We start from the raw sequence: 27,843 nt of genomic DNA on the forward strand, positions 1-27,843 counted from the left end.
CAGCTGCCCAGGGTGCTGAGTCGGTGGCAACACCGACCTTTGAGTGAGACCTGCTTCCTGAGGGGGCTGCGCTCCTTTCCCCTTCTGAGTGAGAAGCCCCCCAGGATCAGGTTCAGAAATGGAAGCTGTGGCTCCTGGGAGAGAGCAGCAGAGCAGAGTCCAAAGGCAACGGTTTATGGCGGCTCATAAAAACTCCAGGTGGAGCCAGCGCGTCTGAAGAGGGAGGCAAGAAGAGCACTGTGCCCCTCTGAGCGCGCGACCTCTAGGGGAGCCAGTGTCCCATATGTCCTGCAAGGGCCCTAAGTCTGAACACCTGGCCCTGAATCCCTGGGTCCAGGGCTCCTCCACCCCAGGGCCACTCCCCCAGGGAAGGAGGGAGGACGGCAGTGCCGGCTCCTCTGGGTGGAAGGCAGGAAGTGTCCAGGTGCCCCTATCTTTCCTGGCAGATGCTGTCCACCTGCATCCCATCCTGCCTGGGCCCTGGGCAGAAACGCATCCCATCCCTGGACACCTGCTCAGGAGCCAAGGGTGGGGCACCTTGGCTCTGGGCGTCAGGCGGTCGCTGGGCTCCTGGCTCCCAGGGACCTGGCGGGCACCTGCCTCCCCACCCCCTCACCCATCCTCTCTCTCTCTCTCTCTCTCTGTCTTCCCTTATATGGTGAAGGCAGTTCCTGGGGTGTGTGGGGGGGAAGGGACAAAGGTCGCTCTCCTGCAACCAGCCTGCCACAGCTCCCTGAGGTCTCCCAGGTGGCAGCTGCCTCCTCCAGACAGGTAAGGCCACCCTGTGGGGACACACGGGACCACAGGTGGTGGGAGAGGACAGAACGGGGTCCCCTGCTCCTGGCGGGTAGCCTGGGGCCTCCTGCAGCTCCTTGGCGCGGGTGTGAGGGAGGCTTCGTTCCCTGGAGAGTCTGGGAAGGGCAGGGAGCCCAGTGTGGCTTCCGGGGCCTCCAAGGGAAGAATTGTGCAGCTTCACCCCAGACAACTGCTCTTTCCGATCCCCACTTGCCTCCAGTCCCCACCCCACCTCAGGTGTCACCCATCCCCGCCCGACTGCCCTGGACTGAGGAGTATCTGGGGACTTCTAGATGTAAAACCCTCCAGTCCTGGGCAAACCGGGACTAGCTGGTCACCCTGACCTCACGCTCCCCCTAACCCCCGCGCCCACTGTCTCTTTGCTCATTTCTTCCTCATCTGAAACGGTTTCTTTCTCCGTGTCCCCATTCCCTTGACACTCCTGGGCCCTCAGGGCTCTCGTCTCCTGGATACTAGGGTGTGAACAACAGCCATCAGGGATTGAATGGGCAAAGGCAGAGAGGCGGCAGGGGACTGGGGGCAACAGGACCCTGGGCCCTGGTCCAGGCTCAGCCACCCTCGCATGCACCTCTGCCCCATCTCTCCTCCACCAGGACCCGTCCCGTTAGCCTCACCAGGCACTGTGGCTCCATTCAGCTAAAATGGGGTGGGGGGAGGTGGGAGCCAAGTCCAGGTCAGGATCTTGGGATGTACTGACCACCCACTTCCCAGGAAGCCTGTTCAGGCTCAGGGAGAGGCAGAGTGAGCAGGCTGGGGGCTGGGATATGTCCACTTCCTCTGCTCTCACGGGCCTAACAAAGCAGGAGGGTGTCCTTTGTTTGGGAACTGCCACATCTCTGTCCCGCTGAGAACTGCATGACTAAGAATGAGGAGCAGTGACAGCACTCTGGGGCTCTCTGGAGCCCCAACTCTGAGGACAACAAGGCAGCAGTTACTAAAGGAAAGATGGGACCTGGGGGCAGCAGGAGCCCTAACTCCCTCCACGGTCCCAAGAAGGGCCATCCCTTCTATTCTGCGGTTCAGTCTTTCAGCTTCAAGAGTATTTATTGAGCACCTACTATGTGCTAGGATCTGGGGGCTACAGACAAATGTGTCTAGGTCCTTGACCTTGGGGACCTCAGACTTATAAACAGATCCTCTCGTCATCATGTGGTCAGGGGTCCAAGAGAGGCATCCGGCCAGGATGCCTTGGAGTCCCTGAGGAGGGCTCTAGTCTAGCTTGAGGATTCCGGGAAGGTATCTTGGAAGAAATGAGACCTAAATTGAGTCAAGAAGAGCATGTGAGTGTTGGCCAAGTGAAGACAGGCGGCGAGGGCACTGGAAAAGAAAACTAAAGGAGGGACATGAGGGGAGGGTGAGAAGCAGCATGGGTGGGTGGGGGGTGGCCAGGGCCAGTGGACAGTGTGGTGTTACTAGAAGCAGAGAGAGGTGGGGGGGTGTTGAGGGCAGACTGGAAAGGCGTTCAGGTGGACAGAAGGGCCAGAGAGGGAGGGCTCCAGGCTGCTGCACCAATGGATGGCTTTGGGGTCTGAGAGTGTTGGTGCCCTTCCTCGAGGTGGGGACAGAGGAGAGAGGGGACCAGGAGTGAGGGGGGAGCCAGTGAATTCAAGCTGAGAGAGAAGACATCACATATCCAAACCCAGGGCTGTGCTGTCGGCATTGGGGCAGCATGGGACCCATATTCCTCCCAGCAGTTCAGGAGAGACTGGAGGCTGGGGAGGACCAGGGGGGTGGGCCAGAGGCATCTGCCCTGACCAACGTCGACAGGGCAGGAGCAGTTGGCAGGTGCCCTTGGAGCATGAGTCCCCCTCTCGGAGCTGCCCTCCCCAGAATGCCCTTCCTCACCCCTTCCCTACCCCTTCCCTGTTCAAGCTGCTGGAGGTTCCCAGTCCTGATTTTTCTCTAGGGAGGGAGAGCCCCAGCTTTTTCAAGCCCCTGCTTGCCAGAGTCTGCTTTGACGGACAAGAAGAGCCTCATCTTGTCTACCCTCTATTCCTCTTGCTGTTTCCTCCTAGACTCAGAGCATGTCTCTGTGGGACTTTAAATATTTATTTATTTATTTATTTAGTTGCACCGGGTCTTGGTTGAAGCAGGCTGGCTCCTTAGTTGTGGCTCCCGGGCTCCTTAGTTGTGGCACGTGAACTCTTAGTTGCGGCATGCATGTGGAATCTAGCTCCCTGACCAGGGATCTAATCCAGGCCCCCTGCATTGGGAGCATGGAGTCTTATCCATTGCACCACCAGGGAAGTCCCCCTGGTGGGACTTTAGAGATCACCTAGTTGTCGACCGCCCACCTCACAGATGAAGAAACACAACCATGTCTGTACAGCTAGTGAGGGTCAGTCTGTTTTGGTGAAAATAGGGATGTTGACGAAGGTGGTGGTTGAAATAAAACAGAAAACATTTTCCTCCTTTGTACCCAAATTGGTTCAACTGAACCAGGAGTCCTGGGAGCCCTGGGGTCTCTGTGGGTTGAGAAATACCTCATGGAAGAGGCCCTGGCCGACAGGAACATCAGACAGGACCCAGGCAGAAGGGCTCCTACATGTGCAGTGCTGGCTGTTGGCAGGTGGCCCTGATCTGCTGGAGGGGACGCTAATCAAAGGCTGGGCAGGGAGACCTTGCCCCCAGATTCCACAATGCCAGGGAGAGGGGGTCACCCTTCAGGACTTGGAAGAGGGAGTCTACCAGCAGTAAAAGACCAGGTCATTTTTCCAAGGGGTGACTCAGACTCCAGGTGCAAGGAGAGATTAGATAGATTCCAGCTGTCAGTGCACGGAGGTGGGGGCCACATGACCTTTCATTTATATTCACTGATTCAAGAAGCATTCATGGAGGGCAACTCCATGCAGGACTGGGTGGTAGGTTCGGTGGGGAATGGGGTGGCCTCCAGCCTGGGAGGGAGGGGCATGAAACCAGGGACAAAAACAACCGGGGACAAGTGGCTCTACTCCTTAGCTCATCAGTATCACTGGGGAGTTTTAAAAGCACCTATGCCCCGCCTCCCAAAAGGCAGAAAATAAAGTACCCAAGACTGGGCCCCACCCAGTCCTAATTAAATTAGAATCCCTGGGGATATGGATACATCCTAAGCATCGGAGCATCAGTGTTGTTTAAAATCTCCCTAGGGAGAACGGAGCGAGAAGCGTGCTTCTCAGGGACGAGACTGGCTTGCCAGCGCACTGATTCTTCTGAACTAACTTAAGATTTGCAATGCAGTGGGCGAACGTCCCGGTGTTTTTTGTTGTTGTTGTTTAGGTTCTAATTTGTCCCCTCTCCGGTCCTGATTACTGTACTCAGCAGATTTAGATGGCGTGGACTTGAAATAAAGCACCTTTGTGTTTAAAAAAAAAAAGCTCCCTAGGTGATTCTGATAAGCAGCTGGAGTGGAGAACACAGCTACAGGTCAAAGGAATAGAGCCACAACAGGTACCATAAAAGGAGACTGGGAGAGATTTCTTGCTGCTCAGTGGGTGGTTCACATTGGAAGGATTCACTCATTCATTCATCCATCCATCCACTCAATCACTTTAACCCACACGCCCAACCAACCACCCGACTACCCGCCCATTCATCCGTCTGCCCACGCACCCGCTCGGCAAAGTGTCAGCGGTGCTACATGCTGGTGACACAGTACCGAACAAACAGACACGGTCCCGCCCCATTTCGTGTGGGCTACCGGAACGGTAACTGCGGGGTGTCTGGAGCTAGCAAGAAACAGGAAGCTGCTGCATACACTTTTCTTTTCTTGTGGTAAAATACACAGAACATAAGATTTACCATTTTAACCACTTTAAAACATACAATTCAGTGACATTCAACACATTCACGGTGCTGCACAACCGCTACCACTATCTAGTTCCGGAATGTTTTCATCGTCCCAAATGGAAACGCCACGCCCACTAGGAGTCGCTCCCCATTCCTCCCTTCCTCCCAGCCCCTGACAACCACCAATCGCTCGCTGTCTCTATGGATTTGCCTGTTCTGGACATTTCATATAAATTCAATCATACAGAACCTGGCCTTTTGTGTCTGACTTTTTTCACTGGGCCTAAAGTATTCAAGGTTCATCCACGCTGTAGTGTGTATCATTTTTTTTCAGCTGAATACCATTCCATTGTGTGGATAGACCACCTTTTGTTGATCTGTTCATATGGACATTTGGATTGTTTCCACCTTTTGGCTATTGTGAATAGAGCAGCTGTGAATTTCGTGTACAGGTTTTTTTTGAACACCTGTTTTTTTCAGTTCTTTTGGGTGCGTACTGTTTGGGGCTAGATCAAGAAAGGCCTTGATTGCCAGGCTAAGGAGTGGGGGGAGACTTTTTGCAGCAGGTGACGCGGGCAGGTATTTAAACAAGAATGACAAGATCAGAGCTGGGTGAGAAGGCTGGAGGATGGGCCCCTGGCCAGTCAGGGCCCAGGGTGGGGAACCTCCCCCAGGTCCCTAAGCCCTGGCCTTGGGGCACTGTCGGGCTGGGCTGGAAGAGCAGCACTGAAACCGATGCAAGCCCAGGCCTTCTTTTTTTTTTTTTAATATTTATTTATTTATTTTTGGCTGCGTTGGATCTTCGTTGTGGTGCGTTGGCTTCTCCTCGCGGTGGCTTCTCTTGTTGCAGAGCACGGGCTCTAGGCACATGGGCTTCAGTAGTTGTGGCTCATGGGCTTAGTTGCTCCGCAGTATGTGGGATCTTCCCAGACCAGAACTTGAACCCGTGTGCCCAGCACTGGCAGGCGGATTCTTAACCACTGCGCCACCAGGGAAGCCCCCATGTCCTCTTCTTACTCTGACACCACTTCTCCCCAGGCTCATCCGCCATGACCAAACTGAGCACCCAGGTCAAAGGCTCCCTCAATGTCACCACGCCCGGGGTGAAGATATGGAGGATAGAGGTGAGGACCTGCCTGGGCACAAAGGGGGCTCTGCAGGACTGGGATGGACCAAGAGAAGGGAGAGCCCTGGGATTACTGACTGTCCTCCATCCTGCCCTGCTGGCATGCGAGCTGCTGGTGCCTGTCCCCACGTGCCATCCCCACCCCCTCCTCAGGCATCGGGCACATCCTCTTGCTCCTTTTCCTCCCCACCCTCCTCACATCCATTCACCTTGTCAGTTTCCTCATGCCCTCTTCCTCCTGGCCTTCCTTTCCTAACTCTCCATTTGGTTAAGGGAGGCAGGGAAGCTGGGGGTCCTCGGTGGTTGACCCTCTGACCTCCCTTCCCTCCCTAGGCCATGCAGATGGTGCCTGTTCCTTCCAGCACCTTCGGCAGCTTCTTCGATGGTGACTGCTACGTAGTCCTGGCTGTGAGTGGGGGATGGGCAGGGGAGGGGGCCGAGCAGAGAGCAAAGCTCACAGTAGCAACACAGAGAAAATTTGAGGCTGGGGGCAATGGGAACTGCCGCCTAACTTCACCCCAGGACAGCGTTCACTGGGTGTTCCCAGCCTAGAGGTAGCTCTGCAGGGTCAGAGATGTAAGAGGCTCTCCCTGCCCTTGGGCTGTGAGCTCCCAGCTGGGGTGACCATCTGTGGATTTACAGTCTTGGGGGATCTTCTGAACTGGTGGGATGTCACCCTACCTTGAGCCCATGTTCCCAAAATCCGTAGTCAACTTCATTTCACCTTCTCGGTTTCCTCCACATCCTGTATTGTTAACGCATTTGTACTTTTCCTTATATTGATTCACTTTTAAAATTTAAATCCATTTATTTAAAAACTTAATATCATTATCATGAATGGAACACAGTGTCCCGTGTCACAAACAGAAAGTAGCTATAAAATATTTCCATAATCAGGGACTTCCCTGTCGGTCCAGTGGTTAAGACTCTGCGCTTTCACTGCAGGGGGCGTGGGTTCGATCCCTGATCTGGGAACTAAGATCCTGCATGCCCGGTGGTGTGGCCAAAAAAAAAAAATTCCATAATCATTTCATATATACATTTCATTGTATACCACGCAATCACCTATCAGACCTCTGATGGCCTGTGCACATCACTTTGGGAAATGCTGTAGTCCAACCAAGTTATTTCCAAGGTGAGATGAGGAAGGCCCGGGTCGGGGAAGCCACTTGCCCCATGTCTCAGAGAGTCTGACAGAACTGGGGCCACGATGCAGGGCTGCTGACCACCAGTCCCATGAACTTCCCCCATGCCAAGCTCCCCTGTGGCCCAGGCCCCAAGAGCTTGTGAAGCAGGGAGGCACGGAGAGGGCTGTGGGAGCCCAGGGCCTCAGGTACACTGGATATGCCCTCTCCCTAGATCCACAAGACAGGCAGCAACCTGTCCTATGACATTCATTACTGGATCGGCCAGGACTCGTCCCAGGATGAGCAAGGGGCAGCTGCCATCTACACCACACAGATGGATGACTTTCTGAAGGGCCGGGCTGTCCAGCACCGCGAGGTCCAGGGCAACGAGAGCGAGACCTTCCGAGGCTACTTCAAGCAGGGCATTGTGTACGGAGGGGCGCGCTACAGGCTTGGGAATGGAATCAGGGCTGGGGAGGGACACCAAGGCTGGGGGGCAGACCTGGGGCTGGAAAGGGAGACTGAGGCTGTGTGGGGAGCCCATGAGAGAAATTTTTGTTCACCTTCCTAATCTTCCACCCCCATTTCTGCTGCTTCCCTGTCCTTGGTCTTCATCTCTCTGAGTGTGTCATTGGCTGCCCCGGAGGCCATTCTGAAATTCTGTAACTCTGCATACCATGAAGTTTTGTAAATCAACCCCTATTTGAATGTCCTGGAGAGCTCAGCACTAAAGGAGGCCCTCCAGGGCATCATATCAAGTCTCCCCACTGGCCAATGAGCATATGACTGCTCCTTCTTTCTCTGAAGAATTCTTTCACACTAAAATCCAGATTTCCAGCTTTTCTTGAAAAATCTGAAGTTCTGAACTCCCGGCTTTTCCCATGGAAACACACAGTCAGGAGCCAAGTTGCTACTGACCTGTAGGATAGGCCAGGATTTCTCCAGTTAGCCAGTCCCCACCCTTCCCTTTTGTCTTGCTCTCCTTCTTTCTACACTCACAGCAGCAGTCCACTCCTTTGAGCACTTGAGGTGGTACCTCTCCTGGCTTAAGTCTGCTTGGGCTGCCATAGCAAGATACAAAAAATACAAAAACCAAAAAATAGACTGGGTGGCTTAAACAAAAGAAATTAGTTTTCTCACAGTTCTAGAAGTTGGAAAGTCCAAGATGAAGGTGTCGGCTGATTTGATTGCTGGCGAGGGCTCTCTCCCTGGTTTGCAGATGGCCACCCTCTCACTGTGTCCTCACATGATGGAGTGTGAGCAAGCTCTCTAGTGTCACTTCTTATAAGGGCACTAACCAATCATGAGGTTCCCACCCTTATGACTTCACCTAGACCTCATCTAATCTATTACATCCCAAAGGCTCTGTCTCCAAATACCGTCACATCGAGGGCTAGGGCTTCAACATACGAGTTGGGAGGGGACACAATTCAGTCCATAGCATCTCCCCTCTTTCCTTCACTTCAGTCCCCTGTCCTTAGAGTCCTATCTGGTCCTTCCACATTACCACATTACCATGCACCCATCTTCGCAGGGCTCTCAACAGGGCAAAGACTAGGGTGAGGTGAGCGAGGCATCTAGGGTACAAACTCCAAAGAGGCACTCACTGCCAGGGTCATGCAAATTGAGGCAATAGACCGACCTTGCATGACCCTGAGAGTGAGTGCCTCCTTGGAGTCTGTGCCCGAGGTGCCTCCTGCACCTCCCTAGTCCCAGCCCCAGCCCTCAAATGTCCCCTGTGGCAACCAGGGACCCAAGATCTGGGAGGACGGAGACTGATCACACCTCCCAGCCCACTCCCTTGGGTCAGTTCACCCCTCTTCACAGGATCCGGAAAGGGGGTGTGGCTTCTGGCATGAAACAAGTGGAGACCAACTCCTATGACATCCAGCGGCTGCTACATGTCAAGGGCAAGAGGAATGTGGTGGCCAGAGAGGTGGGCATCAACCAGGGCCCTGGGCGTGGCCTCCTCCCCCTGCTCCCAGCCTGGGTGGAAAGCAGAGGCTGAGGAGGGGTGAGGGGCAGAGAAGGGGTGGGGAAGAGATGATGGGGGATGGGGGTGATGGATGGGGTCTGAGTGGGGTCTGCGCCTGTCCCATGGCTCTCCAGGTGGAGATGTCCTGGAAGAGTTTCAACTGTGGGGATGTTTTCCTCCTGGACCTCGGGAAGCTTATCATCCAGTGGAACGGGCCAGAGAGTAACCGCATGGAGAGACTCAGGGTAACCCTGCTGGTGCACCACCCCTCCCCACAAATCCCACCCTGCCCCGACCTGCTCCTGCACCCAGCACCCAGCCTCCCTCCCAGTCAAACTTGCCAGACCGCTGCCACACCCCAAGCAGCCCCCATTTCCCCAGGCATCTCTCCCCTGACTGTCCAGGTTACTGTGTTTGAAGGTGGATCTGAGTCTTCACGTGTATGGGGAGAGCTATGCATGTTGGAGTTCGCGTGTTTGTACCCTGACTGACCCACTCAGGCCTAATGAGTCCCTGCTGTGTGGCAGACCCTGTGCCAAGCATTGGGCATCTGGTGGTGAATGAAATGGGCAGCACCCTGCCCTGGCTCTGGCCTCCAGCTGGCTGTCCAGTGGAGAAGACAGACATGGGGGGCAATATTGGAGAAGTGAGGGGTGGGGAGTGTGGCGCTGGGGTCTCTGAGAGTTCTAAGAAGGCTTCTAGAGGGAGGCAGGAGAGAAGTGGCTGGCAGGGAACCTCCTAGCTCAGCCAGAGCACAAAATGAGGGCTTTGGGGGGCTTGGAGCAGAGGATGGGTGGGTCTCATAGGACATGTTATGTGGTCAGATGTCTGTGTCAGAGGGTTGAGTTTTGTTCTGAGTGTCCGGAAGGCCGTTGAAGGTCACCCTGACTATTTATTTTTTTGCGGTACGCGGGCCTCTCACTGTTGTGGCTTCTCCCGTTGCGGAGCACAGGCTCCGGACGCACAGGCCCAGCGGCCATGGCTCACGGGCTCAGGCGCTCCGCGGCATGTGGGATCCTCCCGGACCGGGGCACGAACCCATGTCCCCTGCATCGGCAGGCAGACTCTCAACCACTGCGCCACCAGAGAAGCCCCACCCTGACTTTTGAGAAGCGAGAGGGGGTGGAGGGTTTGAGGGCACACAGGGAGCCCCTCTGGCTGTCTGGGTGAGGAGCACAGCTGGGAAGGTGGAATCACGGGACTTGCGTGTCAGATTGGGGGTGACGAGAGGGGGCGAGGCAGACGTCAAAGGATGTGCTTTCTGTGGGGATGGATGAAGTCCCACTTCCTGAGATGGGAAGATCAAGAAGCAACAGAGTTGGGGAGAAAATCAAGAGTTCGGTTTGGGACATCTTAAAATGGGGCTATCATGGGAGTTGGAGAAATAGGATGAAAACAGAGGGCTGGGCAGGAGACAGATATGGACCTGAGTGCAGAAGCCTTGGGACTGGGAGAGAGGGCCTGATGGGGAGTGGAGAGAGAAGGGGACCTGGGTGGAAAGGCCAGTAACTGAGTAGTAGACGTTGGGCAGAGGAGGGTAAGCCAGCCCTGTGTGTGAGTGTGTGTTTGGACATCTGTGTGAACACGTGAGAGACTGCTGTGTGTGTGTGTGTGAGTGTGGATGTTTGGGCATATGTGTGAGTGCATACATGAGCCTGTGTGTGTGTGTGTGTGTGTGTGCACGGCTTTGGGGCAAAGAGACTGGGACTGTGATCTTCAGGGCTCACCTCTCATGCAAAACTGTGAAGTAAAATCACAAATTTCAAACAATGTCAAAAACGAAGGTCCCAGCAAGTCCCCTCCAGACCCTCTCCTGCCCAAGAGGAAACCTGCTCTTCCTGGGGTTTTTGCCTGGTTTCCTCACATGCACCTAAAAAGCCTGGTCCCCCATCAAAAGGGAAGGGCCGGGCAGGTGCCTCCCCCTTGGGGCTGCTGTAGGGGATGGGCTCTCCAAGTGTGGTTTGGGGTGGCAGACACTGCCCTGTCCCCTGCCCCCCGCCAGCCTTCACGGGTCCCGGGGCCTCCCTGCAGGGCATGACCCTGGCCAAGGAGATCCGAGACCAGGAGCGGGGTGGACGCACCTACGTGGGCATAGTGGACGGGGAGGATGAGAAGGCCTCGCCGCAGTTGATGGAGATCATGAACCACGTGCTGGGCCAGCGGAAGGAGCTGAAGGCCGCCATGCCTGACGCGGTGGTGGAGCCGGCACTCAAGGCCGCCCTCAAGTTGTACCAGTGAGTGCCCGGCTGCCTCTGGGCTCCTCTTGACCCTGGGGGGACTTCCTTGGGGAGGATTCCCCAGGCGAGGGCCCGGGACCCCCCTTGTCTATGCCGCACTTTTGTCCTGCAGTGTGTCTGACTCAGGGGGAAACGTGGTGGTCAGAGAAGTCGCCACATGGCCGCTCACGCAGGACCTGCTCAGTCACGAGGTGAGAGGGTCTGGAGGCCGCCCCCAGACCCAACTCCCATCACCCCCCTGCCTGCCGCCTGCCCACTCTCCCCCAAGTAGGAGAGGCGCCAGGGGCCTGGGGCGACTGTGGAGGAGGGGGTGGCGTGTGAGGGAAGGTGACCTCGTGTGCCTGCCGCTCCCCCAGCCCAGCACCGAGGGCGCCCTCAGGCTCTCACCCTGCGTCCTTCTCTCCCGCCTCCAGGACTGTTACATCTTGGACCAGGGGGGTCTGAAGGTCTACGTGTGGAAGGGGAAGAATTGCAATGCCCAGCAGAAGAGGGAAGCCATGAGCCAGGCACTGGTGGGCCTGGGCGTCAGGGAGGAGAACTTGGAGGAGAAGGCAGAGAAGCCGACTCCAGCAGGGAGAGGGCAGCGGGGTCAGGGCCATGCACAGCCCCAGGCAGAGGCCAGGGAAGGCTCCGAGCCTGATTTAGCTCCAGGGGGTGTGGGTATCTGCTTTGCAGCCATCTTGGCGGGTCTCTGCACGCTGCATAGCCAACCACCCGGCAACCTGGGGGGTCTCTGCAGAATGCGGGCTCCCACCTCCAGCTTGGCTGGGACAAGGGAGGGAGAAATGAAGGCTGGCCTTCCTACAGGTGGGGGTTGGGTCAGCATGGGGCTGAGGCCAAGTCAGAGTTTGGGGTCCCTGTAGGAGTTAGAGTCAGTAATTCTAACTGGCTTGGGGTCAGTGCTGGATTGGGGGTGGGGTTCAAGGTTGGAGATGGAGGCTGGGATCAGGTTTGGGTCAGATTTGACCTTGGGGTTGGGGTCAGAAGTGGGTTTTGAGGTTAGTAGTGGATTCAGGGTTGAGGTCAGAGCTAGGTTGGAGGTGGTGCCGAGTTTGGAGTCTGGTTTGGCCTTGGGGTGGGGGTCACAGCAGGGTTAGGTTTGGGGTCAGCTTGGGACTGTGGTAAGATTCTGGTTTGGGCTTGGGACTGGGGTAGATTAGTGGTTGGGTCTGGTTGGGGTTAGAGCCAGGCTTTGGCTTTCACTAGGGGGTGGGGACTGGGGGAGGGACACAGGCCCAGCCACCTCCTTCTCTTCCCAGAACTTTATCAAAGCGAAGCAGTACCCACCAAGCACGCAGGTGGTGGTGCAGAATGATGGGGCCGAGTCAGCCGTCTTTCAGCAGCTCTTCCAGAAGTGGACAGTGCCCAACCGGGCCTCAGGCCTGGGCAAAACCCATGCCGTGGGATCCGTGGGTGAGGGTTGGCCCGAGGCAGGGTGGGACCAGAAGCCGGGCGCGGGGCCCAGAGAGCACAGACCTGTCTCCTGCCCTCCTTCCTGAACACGCCTCTTGCATGTGCACTTTCACCCTGGCTGTGGACGCCCCAAGCGGGGTGGGGACACAAAGGGACTTGGAGAAACTCAAGGGTTGTCACAAAAAGGGAGCTGAGAACAGCCTGACTTTCATTTGGAGTGGGGTTGGGTCTCCCTGGAACCCAGAAAACTTTAGTCTCCCAGACAATATTTGCTGAGGGCAAGCTCCATGCCAGGCACCCGGGGGAGGAGAAAAGGGTTTTCCTTTCTCTGGCTGCTCTGGGAGGCCCCAGTGAAGCATGAGCCTTACTGGAGGGAGATATGGTTCTGTGTTATAACTCTGCCACTCTCTAGCTGCATGACCTTGGGTCAGCTACTGAATCTCTCTAGCCTCAGTTTCCTCATCTGTAAAATGGGTCTAAGAATTGTAGCTTCTGCTCAGGGCTGTTGTGAGAACCTGGGGGAACTCAGATGGTGACACTGGGTATCGTGATTCCCCCTCACTCCAGCTAGGGTGGAACAGGTGAAGTTTGATGCCACGTCCATGCACGTCCAGCCTCAGGTGGCTGCCCAGCAGAAGATGGTCGACGATGGGAGTGGGGAGGTGCAGGTATGGTGAGGGAGGAGGGTGGCCCGGGATGGGTGGGGTGGGGTTGGCAGAGCCTGTCCTGGACCTCACACTAGCCTGGTACCCACCCCAGGTATGGCGCATTGAGGACCTGGAGCTGGTGCCTGTGGATTCCAAGTGGCTCGGCCACTTCTATGGGGGCGACTGCTACCTGCTGCTCTACACCTACCTCATTGGCGAGAAGAAGCACTACCTGCTCTACATCTGGCAGGTCAAGCCCCACCCCACCCTGTCCAGAGCATAGCCAGCTCAGCTCCCCCTCCACTATACCCAGGCCAAGTGGCCATTGCGCTTGAATTGAATATCTCTGGTGATGGGGATTTTCACCCCTTTTCTATCTTGGAACTGCTTTGGCTGTGAGATCCCACTGACACTGAGTATCCCCACTCACAACCCTTTCCCCTTTTGATTCTCTGAGTCTCTCTTCCAACTCCTATTCCCTTTATCTGCTCTGACTGTGGGTTTCTATGTCCAGATGTGAGGGAGCAGGGAGAATGCTTGGGTGCTGGGGTTGAGTGGTGTGGTAGCCATAGTGTTTCCCTGAGAAAGGTGCAGTAAGCGGGAGAGGAGGTTTGGGGTCAAGGCGGGTCAAGGGTGGACTGGGGCTGGAAAGAGATTAAGTGTGGGGCTGGGATCAGAACTGAGGTCTGGGTCAGGTGGGGATTTCAGCTGTGTCCGGGGTGGGGCTTGGTGGGGAAGACAGTTGGTTTTGGGGCCGGGCAGACTTGGGGATGGAGTTGTGGCTAAGGCTGGGGACGGAGTCAGAATTGGGGGCTGTCCTCATCCTACCCTTTCCATCCTGCTCACCCCCAGGGCAGCCAGGCCAGCCAGGATGAAATCACAGCCTCGGCCTATCAAGCGGTCATTCTGGACCAGCAGTACAACAATGAACCAGTCCAGATCCTGGTCCCGATGGGCAAGGAATCACCTCACCTCATGTCCATCTTCAAAGGACGCATGGTGGTCTACCAGGTGTGGCTGCCGGACCGGGGTGCCTGGCAGTACCGGCAGCTGAGGCGGGGTGGGCCTCCAGGAGATGGGGAAGGGGACGTGTGGTGGGAGCGGGGCTAGGGTGAAGCCCATTCTCCCTAGGAGAGGACTGTTTGAGGCTCCATCATCTATGTGGAATGGTAATAGAAACAGCAATTCAGTATTTTTAAAAATCCGTTTGATAAACACTTAGCACATAACATACAAGTACTGTTTCTCTCTACACCCCTACTCCTTGGGCCCTCTCCATGAAAAAAGAAGTTACTGTGGCTGGATCTGCCTAACGATGGACCCGTCTTAAATGCACTGGCGCCTTCTGACATAATGAAATAGCCGTCTCTTGCATTCCTTTAAGCAATAATTTGGTTATTGAGCACTTACTAAGCATACAGCCCTCTGCAAAGCACCAAGGGGGAGAAAAATGCCATGCTAATGCTGTTTACCATCTTGCTGGGCAACCAGTGAACCAACAGGCCAAGGCACTGTGTGCTTAAATGCCAGAAATATGTTGCATTCAAAGGCAAGCACGCATACAGTAATCAGGGAATAAGCATAGAGTCCATGATGGAAAGGGGGTTTGGAGGAGGTCTTGACACTGGGGTCAGAGTTGAAGAGCTCAGCAGAGGTAAGACGAGGGCATGCGATGCAGGGGCACAGCCAGGACAAAGGCCCAGAGGAAGGGCGCCGTGGGGAACAGTGAGAAACTGGCCAAGCTGCATGGAGGGTTTGGAGAGAGCTGAGAGTGACTCTGGAAAGGAAGTCTCCACCTTCAACATCAAGGGCTGCGCTGAAAGCTGGGCTGTAGTCTGTAAGCCGGATGAAGGTTTCAGGCAGGGAAGCACCTGTGACCAAAGCAATGTTTTGGAAAGACTATAGTCTGGTGATGGGGTAGAGGACCAGGAGGGGCAGCAGACCCACCCAACCTCTGTCGCCCCTCTAATCCCCCATCACCTTTACTAAGTTACTCCTGCCCCTCTCTCCCTGCAGGGAGGCACCTCTCGGGCTAACAGCATGGAGCCTGTGCCCTCCACACGGCTGTTCCAGGTCCGGGGGGCCAGCATCAACAATACCAAGGCCTTTGAGGTCCCAGCCTGGGCCGCCTCCCTCAACTCCAATGACGTCTTCATCCTCAAGACCCAGTCTTGCTGCTACCTGTGGTGTGGGAAGGTGTGTGCAGGGTCCAGCGGCCTCCCCCTCCCCGCGTGCGTCTTGGCAGTCCCCCAGCCTCAGAGCAGCCTCCCCGTGTGGGTCAGGGCAGGGGCCTCTTGCCGGGTAGGCCCCGCTCTCAGGTCTCCCTGATGCCTCTAGCCCTGCCTCGCTCCTTCGCGGCGCTGGGTCTGGCCACCCTGATTCTCTGCCTCTGTGTCCGAGTAGGTCTCTCTCATTCCGTTTGTCTCTGGACACCCATGTCTGTCCCCGTGTTGCTCTGTCTTAATGCCTTGGGCTCTTTCACTCTCCCCATGCCTGTAGCTGCCTCCGCATTTATCTCTGTCAGGAGGACTCAGTCTCTTGGAGACTTCCTCCTGCCCAGTAGGAGTGCAGACTCTCTTGTCTCCTCTGCCATCCTTTGGAGCATCAAGGACAGAGGAGAGGTTGGGAGAACTGCCCCTGCCTGGGCCGTGTGCGTGGGCCCCTGATCCAGGAGAACCTCCCAGACCTGGGAGCTCTGGGCCAGTGAATGTGGTGGGAGGAGGGGGAGGCGTGGCACTGGAGATGGGCTCCCCCAGCACAGCCGACCCCCCCTTTTCCCAGGGCTGTAGTGGGGACGAGCGGGAAATGGCCAAGATGGTTGCTGACACCATCTCCCGGACCGAGAAACAAGTGGTGGTGGAAGGGCAGGAGCCGGCCAACTTCTGGATGGCCCTGGGCGGGAAGGCCCCCTATGCCAGCACCAAGAGGTAACTCCCAGGTCCCTCGACCGCCAGCTCACTTTGCAAGGCTGGAGAGCCTCCCGGCATCTCCACCCGCATGGCCCAGAGCCTGCAGCAGGTACGGATTGAGAACTCTGTGTGCCAGGCTCTCAGGGCTACCAGGTGAGTAAGGGGCAGCCCAGGCCCTTGGAGCCTCTCAGGCACTGGGGCTGTGTCTGTACTGCTTACCATGGAGTGTCGGGGGCCTGGTGGGGGTATTTCCACAGCCATAGGAGGCAGCTCAAAGAGAGGGGCAGGGCTATAGGTGTGCCCTTTGGGAAGAAGATGCCAGGGTCCCAGCAGCTCCTGTCCTTCCATGCTGCCACAGGACCCAGATGCTGAGGAACACAAGCTGTAAACTCTCTTTTTCTAAAGAAGGTCCATGATCCACTATTCCCCAGTTCAAAAGCAAAAGGGCATGTACTACAGTAGCAGCAGGAGGAATAGAGGGAAGATATCAGGAAGAACTTCCTAACAGAACTATAGAAGAGCCACTGAAATGTATGTCCTGGAAGATTGGTGTGAATTTCTCCCTTGGAGAGCTCCTGGACTCTTGGGAGGACGCGGGAACTTTTGTGTGATCAGAAGAAAGAGCCTCTTCCTAGGCGACAGGCTTTCCAACGTGATCTCCTCTCCACCTTGCAGGCTGCAGGAGGAAACCCTGGTCATCACTCCTCGGCTCTTTGAATGTTCCAACAAGACCGGGCGCTTCCTGGCCACAGAGATCCCTGACTTCAATCAGGATGACTTGGAAGAGGATGATGTGTTCCTGCTAGATGTCTGGGACCAGGTAGGTTTGAGGCCTGGGGACCTCCCTTCCCACCACCTCAGTCCCCAGAGCCAAGAAATAGTGGCTTTAGGGATGGGTAAGGTTTGACATTTTCTTGGCTCCCAGATACGTTCTCCCTGGGAGTGGTGTTATGAGCCCAAGAAAGAAGAAGGCAAGTAGAGAGGAACATGCCTAGAGGGACTGCAGGGCAGGATGTATTCTTCTCCCAAAGTCCAGTTCATTTCATGAGGCAAAGGAGTGTTTTTGAGGGTCTTAGGCTCTGGAGAGGCTGGGAGTCACACATCTGCAGAATATCTAAGTAGAGGGCATCTGTCCAACCTCCATTTTCAAGGCCTGATGAGGCCTGCCCAAGGCCAGGGGCCACTTCTGGACATCTGAGCCTGGGGGAGCCGAGGGAGGACAGGAAGGACTGACTCTGGGATGCTCCACAGGTGTTTTTCTGGATTGGAAAGAATGCCAATGAGGCCGAGAAGAAAGCTGCAGCCACCACGGTGCAGGAATACCTCAAGACCCACCCCAGCGGCCGGGACCCGGAGACCCTCATCATTGTGGTGAAGCAAGGACACGAGCCCCCCACATTCACGGGCTGGTTCCTGGCTTGGGATCCCTTCAAGTGGAGTGTGAGTGTCCCCAGCCCACCTGCTCCTTCCAGCCCAGTGCATCCTTCATGGCACATTGAGGGCAGGGTGGACTCCTGGCTTTTCTGTTCATTGTGATGGACGACCTGTGATATATCTGTCAAGGAGTTTGAGGAGACTTAGAATAAACAGTAAGGCTGCAGCAAGACCATTAAGGCCCCTGGTGAGGGAGAAGAAAGGAAATCTATCAAAAACCTAGGCTAATGACAGTGTCTTGCTTGTGCACTGGATTTAGCTGAAAGCTCTTGGACATTATTGGTAAGAGCTGTACTGATTATTTAAATGTAAATTAATTAAAATTTGCATTTAAATTGATTTCTTTAAAATTAAAGAATTGATTTCTCACTAAATTAATGAATTAAAGAATTAAAATTAAGGAACTGATTTCTTACTAGTCACATGTGGCTGGTGGGTACCATATTGGACAGCACAGAAAAAGAACATTTCCATCATCATTGCAGAAACGTCTATGGCACAGCATTGGTGGGTCCTCTGAACATGTCAGTTCTAAAGGAAAGTGTCTAAAGACGGATGTCTCCTGGCACTAAATTCTAAGGAAAATGGGTCCTATACGTGGTCCTTAGCTGAGGGACAGTGAATCAGATTTCCACAGGATTTCCTAAACTGGTCTCAGATAGAAGCAGCGGGCAGCTCCTCAAAACGGAACCCTAGTGAATGTTCTCTGAAGGACGGAGGAAGGCTAAGGTAGAATGAATGTTGGCCTGGTGGCTTTGGGTACTTGAAATTGACACAACAGATGAGATTAGGGAAACAAAGCTTAGATTAATTTCCTCAAATGTGTTTAAACAAATTCAGTGTTTGATGAGCTAAGTTTAGTCTTGATGATGGATTCAAACAAATCCCAAGGCGGCATACCTAGACGCCAGAACTTCTCAAATCCAGGTCAGTGTCCCAAGTCAACAACTCTGGCAGGTCTTCCCCCACCTCAGGTCTGTGTGGCGTCTCTCTCAGACTCATTCATTCACTCACTCAATCGTTTATTCATTCACTCATTCATTCAGTCAGCAGAACTGGAGCTCATAATGCGCCATGCTTGCTGCCAGGCCCTGGGGATGTGGAGATGGGGTTCCCCATGGAGCCAAGGTCCCCTTTACTCCCTTCACTCCTCCACGGTAGGGTCCCCTCCAGGCTCTGAGAGGAGCCCCTCCAGGGTTCTCCAGGACCCCTCAGTCCCCCAGAGCCTTCACAGTGTGGGCAGGGGTCTCAAGACTGTGTGCGGCTGCTTAGACCCCGAGGGTGGGGAAAAATCGTACTTTCCGTCCCCATGTTGGGCCAAGCAGGGCAAATAGCCCCCTGCCCCAGCCTGTTACCCGTCAGCCCTTCGTGCTCATCCTTACCATCCAACCGCCTTTTTCAGGGACGTCCTCCAGCCTCCCCCTGAGCTCCCTCATCTCCTTCTCACCCCCGGGCCCTAGGCCAGTCTTCTTTCAAAGCCTGAAGGAAAATGTTCTTCCGTCTCCTCTGCTGAGACCCAGGTCTAATTTGTTACTTACTTTACATGCAGAACGCCAAATCCTATGAGGCCCTGAAGGCGGAGCTTGGAAACTCTGGGGACTGGGGCCAGATCACTGCTGTGAGTACGGGGCAGTTGGCGGTGGCCATTGACAATGGTCAGACCCGTGAGAGCTGAGAAAGCTCCATGGAAGATGCCAGGGTCCTCTGCTTCCTTTCCATTGTTCCCTCCCACTTCTCCTAGAAGTTCTTCTTGCTGTTTAACTTCAATGGCTCTAGCTGTTTTGTCTCCTCCATTCCCTAGTGAAATGGTTCCCAAATTTTATCATGCTTAAGAGTCTGGGTGATGGGGAACTAGGGGATGGGGGAAGCTTATTAAAATGCAGATTCCAAGGTCCCACTTCCCGAAATTCTGGTTTGTAGAGTTGGGCTGAGACCCAGTAATATGTGTATTTTTCACAAAGGGCCCAGGTAATTCGAGGCAGGTAGTCCGCAGATCACACTTGGGGAAATAGTGATTTCTCTACTGTCATCACCCTGGGGATCCCTTCTCTGGGTAGAATAAACTTTTCCTTCGATGTTTCAGTTAGTTCACGGAAATGTGTTCCGCCAACAGGCCTAGGATGTGGAAATATGAAATCAAAGACGTTCACAGGCCTGTAGGGGAAACAAGACCACGTAGACTCTGCAGAAGTGTGTCCAGAGCATGAGAGCAATTTCCCAAGCACGCTGGGTTATCAGCAGATAACACGTGTGGCCCCTCAGCCTCACCCACAGGCTGGGAACCCTGTGGCACTCAATAAACCCTTCTTGGTTGACGAATAGTGCAGGCGGGAAAGCATAGATAGATAGGTCAAGGCTAAGTGAATTTACGGATGACGGTTTCACAACAGATAAGAGAAAGAGGGTCATAAATGTCCAAGGTAGACCTCGAACATTAGGGTAGCCATGGAGGAGTTCATAAGTCATAGAACAAAACAGTCATCTTACACCAACTGGCTTTGGCTGAATACAATCCGCCAACCTTTAGCTCATGGGTCCTGTCCAAAGTGCCATGTTTTTATGAGTGTGTGTGTATGCGTGTGGACAGTGGGAGGCACGGGTCATGGAAGCCTTCTTCTTCTTCTTTTTTTTTTTTTTTTTTTTTTGGTACGCGGGCCTCTCACTGTTGTGGCCTCTCCCATTGCGGAGCACAGGCTCCGGACACACAGGCTCAGTGGCCATGGCTCACGGGCCCAGCCGGTCCGCGGCATGTGGGATCTTCCCAGACTAGGGCACGAACCCGCGTCCCCTGCATCGGCAGGTGGACTCTCAACCACTGCACCACCAGGGAAGCCCCCATGGAGGGCCTCTTGAAGGAGGTCCCCTAGGGTCAGTGTTAACTTCAGAGAAAAAGGCAGCCTGGGAGGCAGCCACAAACCAGCTGAACTAACAGTGTTCTCCTTTTCTTCCCTAGGAGCTCACAAACCCTAAACTAGACGTGTTCAACGCTAACATCAATATCAGTTCTGGGCCTCTACCCATCTTCCCCCTGGAGCAGCTGGCGAACAAGCCTGTGGAGGAGCTTCCCGAGGGCGTGGATCCCAGCAGGAGGGAGGTGGGTCAGACTCTGAGAAGGAGGACGAATCTGATTTAGTGAGAGATCTCCTCCTGAAAGGTGAACGGGAATTATTCTGGCAGAGTGGCTTACTCTTGGAGAAGGGAACAGTATACACGAAGCCCAGAAGTAGGAAGTAAACACAGCTCGGGCGAAAGGACGAGGCGGCCAGAGCAGTGGGGTGTGTGGAGCTGGGGAGGGGTGGCTGATAGGGGGGCAGGGGACTGGGCAGTGCCTTCTACTCCAGGCTAGGGGTGGGCAGTGTCCATTCTAAAAGTCAAGGGGAACCATTATGGTGAAGCAGGGGAGTGGCAGTCAGGTTTACGCTTTTCAAAGACCACTCTAGTTGCTCAGTGAAGAATGGACTGGAAGGTGGCCAAAGCAGCGGCCACAAGTCAGGCTGAGAGGTAGACGGGGGCCTGGAATAGATGGTGGCAGGTGGAGATGGGGGTGGGTGGAGGGAAGGAGAAGGTTTAGGGAAATATTTCGGAGGGTAAGTCAACGACACTTGGTAACGACCGGATAAAGGTTGTGAGAGGGGAAAGTTGTGTCATTTTCTGAGATAAAAATCCTGGGTCAGACCCAGCTTAGAAGGGGACAGTCATGAGTTTAGTGGCAGCCATGTCGTTTGCAGCACCCAGGAGACATCCTGGTTGAAATACATGTTTGGTGGGCTGGCAATTCAGAGGAGCACCGGGGAGGAGACTCATTGGCACAGGGTCCATCAGGTAGCTGCAGCTGCTGTCTGTGTGGACCACTTGTGGGAGAGAGTTTGGCAAGAAGAGCTTGTTTAAAAAACTCATTTCTGGACTTCCCTGGTGGTCCAGTGGTTAAGACTTTGTGCTTCCACTGCATGGGGCACGAGTTTGATCCCTAGTGAAGGAAGTTCCGCATGCCATGCGGTGAGGCCAAAAAGAAGAAAAAAACAAAACCCACATTTCTAGTGTTCATTCCCACTTCATGAAGGTCTAAAATAGACTGCAAATCTAGCCTGAGAGGGTACTGAGAGAAGAGAAAATTTACTCTGTGTGTAATAAACCATAAAGAAGTCTTAGAGATAAATTAATGAATCTACAGAAGTAAGATGACTATTTTCTCCAGGAACATCTGTTATGGGTTTGGGCCCAATATATGCATAAGTGTATTGTTTCCAGAACATTGCATCCTGCCCGTCACCTTTAGAACCCTTTTATGCATTCTCTCCCACATCCACCCGTGTGTCCTCACTGTAAAATTGGGATGATCCCAATATCGTATAATATTATATTATTCATAATAATGTTACAAATATTATTATTTGCCCAGCCCCTGGCACATAGGAAGTGCTATATACTTGTAGGCTGTTATTATCATTGTTTGTTCTGCACCTGAGAAAACTCCGACCCAGAGCGGGGAAGTGACTTGCCTAATGTGATGTAACTAGTCAGTAGCAAAGTCAGAGCAAGAATCAGGTCTTCTGAGTCCCACTGTTACTGTCATATCATGTAGCACAGAAAAAGTATTTCTAAAGGGAAGGGCAGCCAACATTATTGAACCAGGTGATTAAAAGGGGGCTAAATATTGACAATATATTTTGTTGGTAAGGCTGTGCAGAAACATATATTATTCTGTTGGTGTGAGGGCAGAATGTTACAACCCCTGTAGAGGGGAATTGTGCAATATCTAACAAAGTTAAATATGCATTTACCTATTTTAAAACATGGAAGCTAAGTAGATCACTAATTTTGAATATAACAGAATCAAGACAACCCTGCCATGGTAGAAGCAGTCTAAAAAGTCTTAGATTCTGGGCTTCCCTGGTGGCGCAGTGGTTGAGAGTCCGCCTGCCGACGCAGGGGACACGGGCTCGTGCCCCGGTCCAGGAAGATACCACATGCCGCGGAGCAGCTGGGCCCATGGGCCCGCTGAGCCTGCGCGTCCGGAGCCTGTGCTCCGCAACGGGAGAGGCCACAGCAGTGAGAGGCCTGTGTACCGCAAAAAAAAAAAAAGAAAGTCTTAGATTCTTTTTAAAAAATCAGTTGCTGCCGATTTCTTTTTTAAATTGTGGGAGTAGTGTGGATTCTTGCAGCAGAGCTGTGGGCTCCATGCCAAGTGGGGAGAGTGGACAAGCTCTCTGGCTGCTCCAGACGTAGAGGCAGTAGCCATAGGGTAAGCTGTTTGAGTACCAATGAGTAAACCACAGAGAGGCGGATGTGGGCATGGGCGAGGCCAGTAATCAGCTGGTAGGACCGCAGGGTTCAAGAACAGGACCAGTGGAAAGATACGAGTCCACTGGGATGGGCAGTCCCTGCCCTCTAGCCTGGGGGTCAGAGTCCAAAAGTCTCAACCAAGCTGCGGAGCCAGCTTGGGTGGGACAGAGAGAGGGCACCTAAAGCACTTGCAGACCATCGAGACGGCAGCCACAGCTGTGAGGGACCTTCTTCCAAAACAAGGTGCTCCACTGCCCTGCCTGGGGGAGTGGGGAGGGCTCCCAGGAGCCTTGAGCCAAAAATGCCCAGAGGTGGGATGACAGGTTAGAAAACTGGGGCTTCAGATACACCTGAGCTTGAAATCCATCTACAGGTGTTTACCAAGAAGCTGTTCAGTTCAGGGCTCTCTGAGGGAGTCACAAAAGCATTCTCCAGGGCAATCCTACATAGCAGAACAGCCCGGATTGAAAAGAAACCCGTTGCTCTCACCCCGACTCTGTCCCCTTCTGGTGCCTGGGGGAGCAGAGATGGAGGTGGGAGATGTTCTTTTCTAACAATTTGAATTTGGGGTTCTTACTTGAGTATGCCTTGAGGATACTGGCCAGCTCCCAGAAGTTTCACTACTATATCATGTTTGAACTGGGAGCAGAGGTCATTTCAGTCTTATGGCTGAAGAGAACCAAGGTCTAGAAAGGTGACTCCCAGTCATGATTTTCAAACCAAGAGTGAAAAGGTAGAATTTCGCTGTCTAATCTTCTAGATTATCCACAGGACGAGAGAAGCTGGTACATGTCATTTACCCAAATATTTTGTTTTCCACTCAATAGCTAGGCAAAATTTGACTCTAAATTTGTTTTGTGGCTTTCCTAGCTTCTTTTCTTAGCATCTTTCCCCTCACCTCAGTTGTACCCCTGCTGCTACCTGCCACCATCTCTAAGCAAAACCTGTTCCCACAAAATAATGGCTGATGCATTCACGGTGGAATATAGAAGCCTGGTGAGGTTTAACCAGGAACATGTTGCCTTTTAACTAGGAACAAACCTAGAAGCCAAGAGAGATGAAGATAACTATAACGGTAAAATTCAGTCATCTGTGAGCACAGTGTATACTTTGCTGGTCTGGGAGGGAAAGATGACCTTTACAGGATCCCTGAAATCACTCAGGAAAGGGGGTGAGTGTGGTGCAGTGGAGCATGTATTGGGATCAGATGACCTTAACTTTCTTTCCCCCCCCTTTTTTTATTATGATGAAATATACATAATATAAAATTTACCATCTTAGCCATTTTTAAGTGTACAGCTCAGTGGCATTAATAAACACATTCACATCATTGTGCAACCATCAACCCTGCCCATCTCCAGAACTTTTTCATCTTCCCAAACTGAAACTCTGCAGCCATTAAACAACTCCCCCATCACCACTCCTCGCCCAGCCCCTGGCACCCACCATTCTGCTTTGTCTCTGTGGGTTTGGCTCCTCTAGGAACTGCATGTGAGTGGGCTCACACAGCATGTGTCTTTATGTGATGGGCTTATTTCACTCAGCACAGTATCCTCAAGGTTCACCCATGTTGTAGCAGGTGTCAGAATTTCCTTCTTTTTTAAGGCTGAATAATGTTCTGTTGTATTTATATACCACTTTTTGCTTATCTATTCATCTGTCAATGAACACTTGGGTTACCTCCACATTTTAGCTATTGGGAATAATGCTGCTATGAACATGGGTGTACAAATCTCTCTTCAAGATCCTGCTTTCAATTCCTTTGGGTTTATACAGAGAAGCAGATTGCTGGGTCATATGGTAATTCTTGAGGCATACCATACCGTTTTCCATAGTGGTTCCCAGCAATGCTCAAGGGTTTCAGTTTCTCTACATTCCTGCCAACACTACCGTTTTGTTTTTGTTTTGTAATAGCCATCCTAGTGACCATGAAGTGGTACCTCATTGCAGTTTTGGTTTTTGTTTCCCTAATGATTAGTGATGTTGAGTGTCTTTGCATGTGCTTATTGGCCATCTGTATGTTGTCTTTGGAGAAATGTCTAATTAAGTCCTTGTCCATTTAAAAAAAAATTTATTTTTGGCTGCATCATCAGAAAATAGTTGCAAGTCATCAGATATATGACTTGCAACTATTTTCTTCCATCTGTGTGTAGTCTTTTTTTTTCCCCAGGCATGTTTGTTTATTTATTTATTTATTTGCTGCACTGTACACCATGTGGGATCCTGGTTCCCCAACCAGGGATCGAACCCATGCCCCATGCGTTGGGAGCGCAGAGTCTTAACCACTGGACCAGCAGGGAAGTCCCTGTGTGTCGTCTTTTGATGCATAAAATTTAATTTTCATGAAGTCCACTTTTTTTTTCTTTTATTGTCTGTGCCTTTGGAGTCACATCTAAGAAATCACTTCCAAATTCAATGTCATGAAGTTTTTTTTTTTTAAATAAATTTAGTTACTGGGCTTCCCTGGTGGCGCAGTGGTTGAGAGTCTGCCTGCCGATGCAGGGGACACGGGTCCGTGCCCCGGTCTCGGAAGATCCCACATGCCGCGGAGCAGCTGGGCCCGTGAGCCATGGCCGCTGAGCCTGCGCATCCGGAGCCTGTGCTCCGCAACGGGAGAGGCCACAACAGTGAGAGGCCCGCGTATCGCAAAAACAAAAAAAATTTATTTATTTTTGGCTGCGTTGGGTCTTCGTTGCTGCATGCAGGCTTTCTCTAGTTGCGGCCAGTGGGGGCTATTCTTTGTTGGGGTGCGCGAGCTTCCCATTGTGGTGGCCTCTCCTGTTGTGGAGCACAGGCTCTAGGCGCGTGGGCTTCAGTAGTTGTGGCTCTCGGGCTCAGTAGTTGTGGCACATGGGCTTAGTTGCTCCACGGCATGTGGTATCTTCCTGGACCAGGGCTCGAACCCGTGTCCCCTGCACTGGCAGGCAGATTCTCAACCACCAGAGAAGCCCTCTCCCATTTTTATAGAGAGGAAAACTAAGACCTAGAAAGAGAAGCAACATTTTAACCAAGCTAAGTCAAATGTGGTAATTCTTATTTCAGGGTTAGTGTGAACTTGACCCTGGTCAAAAGAAAAGGAGCTCTATCTGCCTCATGTTGTTACCGTCCTTTTTCATTATGTTCCAAATTCAGGGTTCAAATTTCTTGGACCTCAAAATGCCACCTCCCCGCTTCCCATCCCTTTCCTGGCTCTCACATTGACTGTTTTTGCTCATTTGATTTCTGTACACACCTATATGACTCAACAAGTCGAACTCTGGCAAGAATGTGACCCTTGCCCTCTGGTTCCTCTCCTCTTCTAGAAGCACCTGTCTGTTGAGGATTTCACCAAGGCCTTGGGGATGACTCCTGCTGCCTTCTCTGCTCTGCCTCGATGGAAACAACAAAACCTCAAGAAAGAAAAAGGACTATTTTGAGAAGCAAGGGTAGCTGTGGTTTAAAGCAGTGCCCTACCCCGCTTGCAGAGCTTCATTTTGTTATTACTGGTATTAGTCCTATATTAATGGAAGTGAAAATTTACAGTTGCACCTGTGAGCAGCAGTCTGTGGCGATGCCAATTCTGTTTAGTAATCTACCTATTCCTCCAGAAAGATTATTCCTCCATAAGGAGCCTGTGGTGCCAATTTCAGCTCTGAAGGTGGTTGCATTTTTTTTTTTTATCCTGGGTGTTGCATTACTTTTAAACCATCCTGTTCCAGAGCTTTCCCTTCTTAGAAGAGCAGCCCAACACTTCATGGAAGAGCCTTCCCTAGGCTTTTATCGTGACTCATTTTTAATTATGGCAGGTGGGCTTAAGCATTTTGCAGTTTTGTATCTTTCCGAGAGCAATGGCTTTTCCTTTTCACATATACTTTTCTTACTGCCTTCCTAAGGGGACCCATTCTTTGAAAGAGTTGAATGGCCCAGGTGATGGCCCTATTTAGGAGGTTTCACAATACTCACTAACCAGTACCCAGCGAGAGCAACATACCCACTAGGCCTAGGCTTGAGGCCTAACAGCAAGTATGAAATGCAAATGCTATCTCACCCCCCTCTCTGGTACTCTTAATAATAAGGCAAAGGGAGAGCACAGTTAAGGCCCATGCTGGGTTTAAAACTGTTATCCAGAACCTCTGCAAAGCTTCACAGGCTCCTCAGATGAAATCCACCGGAGGCTGGTGCTGACTCAGCCATACCTGGTTTCCCATCTCATTCCCTTTAAGGTGTAACAGTGCGCTTGAAAGTCCAACTCAGAAGGCCAACAGAAGGTGATTTCCACAACTTCAACAACTGGTTAAGTGTCTGCAAGAATATGTCCTTTTCAGAAATAACAGTTGAACCAACACAAGGTTAATAAAGGCTTTAATTTCACACACAAAAAACTCTATGCATAATTTAAAAAGGAAACAAAAACCGTACAGGGTACAGAGGAACAGTTCTGCTAAAACACAGATAAAGTGCCGCTCCATACAAAACAACATAAAGAATCAGAATCAAAAGTCACTCTGAACACAAAGAAAATCACCTCACAAATAATGTGGCCAAAGCTGCCAACAAACCTAGTAGTGGCTCAACTAGGCAAAGTGTAGGAAGCTTACTTCTGTTCTCCTCTCCGTAGCATAAATAAACAACACTGACAATAGGCCAGAGAAGATGGGGATGGAAGGAAAAGAGAGGAAGGGAAACCTAAAGACGAGAGGTGTGTACAACCACTGTGTCTCACTCTTCCACCCATTCTGTTCTTGAAACAGACCACTTCAGATGACTGCTCTTCTGTTTTGGCATTGGACCTAACGAACTCCAGTCCTGATGCAGACCCTCATCCACTCTATTCTGACACCAGTGGACACGTCTCTACTTCAAACCTCTGCACTTTAAGTCCAAATTACTGAAATCAACTGCTTGTATTCATACTGGCACATTTTTTATTAAAAACTTCAAAACCTCAGACACATAGCACACATGGAAAGGAAAACACTAATTGTGTGTAAATATGATACAACAAAAGAGACTGCCTGAGGTTTAGTAATCAAAGCATGCCATAAAGAAGTCAGTGGTCGTGGTGAGACACCGCAAAAGAAACCTGTCACGAAACTCTCAAGGCCTAACAAACTATAGTTTTCCAATAA

At 52.5% G+C, this 27,843-nt stretch overlaps 1 protein-coding gene across 1 annotated transcript; it reads left to right on the plus strand.

The window, feature by feature from the left end:
- The first annotated feature begins 725 nt into the window (after nt 1–725).
- VIL1 (villin 1) lies at nt 726–27,096 on the plus strand. Its single transcript, XM_065881092.1, has 20 exons — nt 726–771; nt 5,623–5,708; nt 6,044–6,118; nt 7,070–7,266; nt 8,665–8,773; nt 8,947–9,057; nt 10,844–11,046; nt 11,162–11,240; nt 11,463–11,561; nt 12,309–12,462; nt 13,030–13,130; nt 13,222–13,359; nt 13,962–14,120; nt 15,126–15,305; nt 15,891–16,036; nt 16,694–16,838; nt 17,270–17,458; nt 19,002–19,070; nt 20,406–20,546; nt 26,038–27,096. Exons 2-20 carry the CDS (start codon nt 5,634–5,636, stop codon nt 26,149–26,151), a joined length of 2,484 nt encoding a protein of 827 aa, XP_065737164.1. The 5' UTR covers nt 726–771; nt 5,623–5,633; the 3' UTR covers nt 26,152–27,096.
- The last annotated feature ends 747 nt before the right edge of the window (nt 27,097–27,843 follow it).

Source organism: Phocoena phocoena, chromosome 7 (genome assembly GCF_963924675.1).
Source record: "Phocoena phocoena chromosome 7, mPhoPho1.1, whole genome shotgun sequence".
Taxonomy (NCBI): Eukaryota; Metazoa; Chordata; class Mammalia; order Artiodactyla; family Phocoenidae; genus Phocoena; species Phocoena phocoena.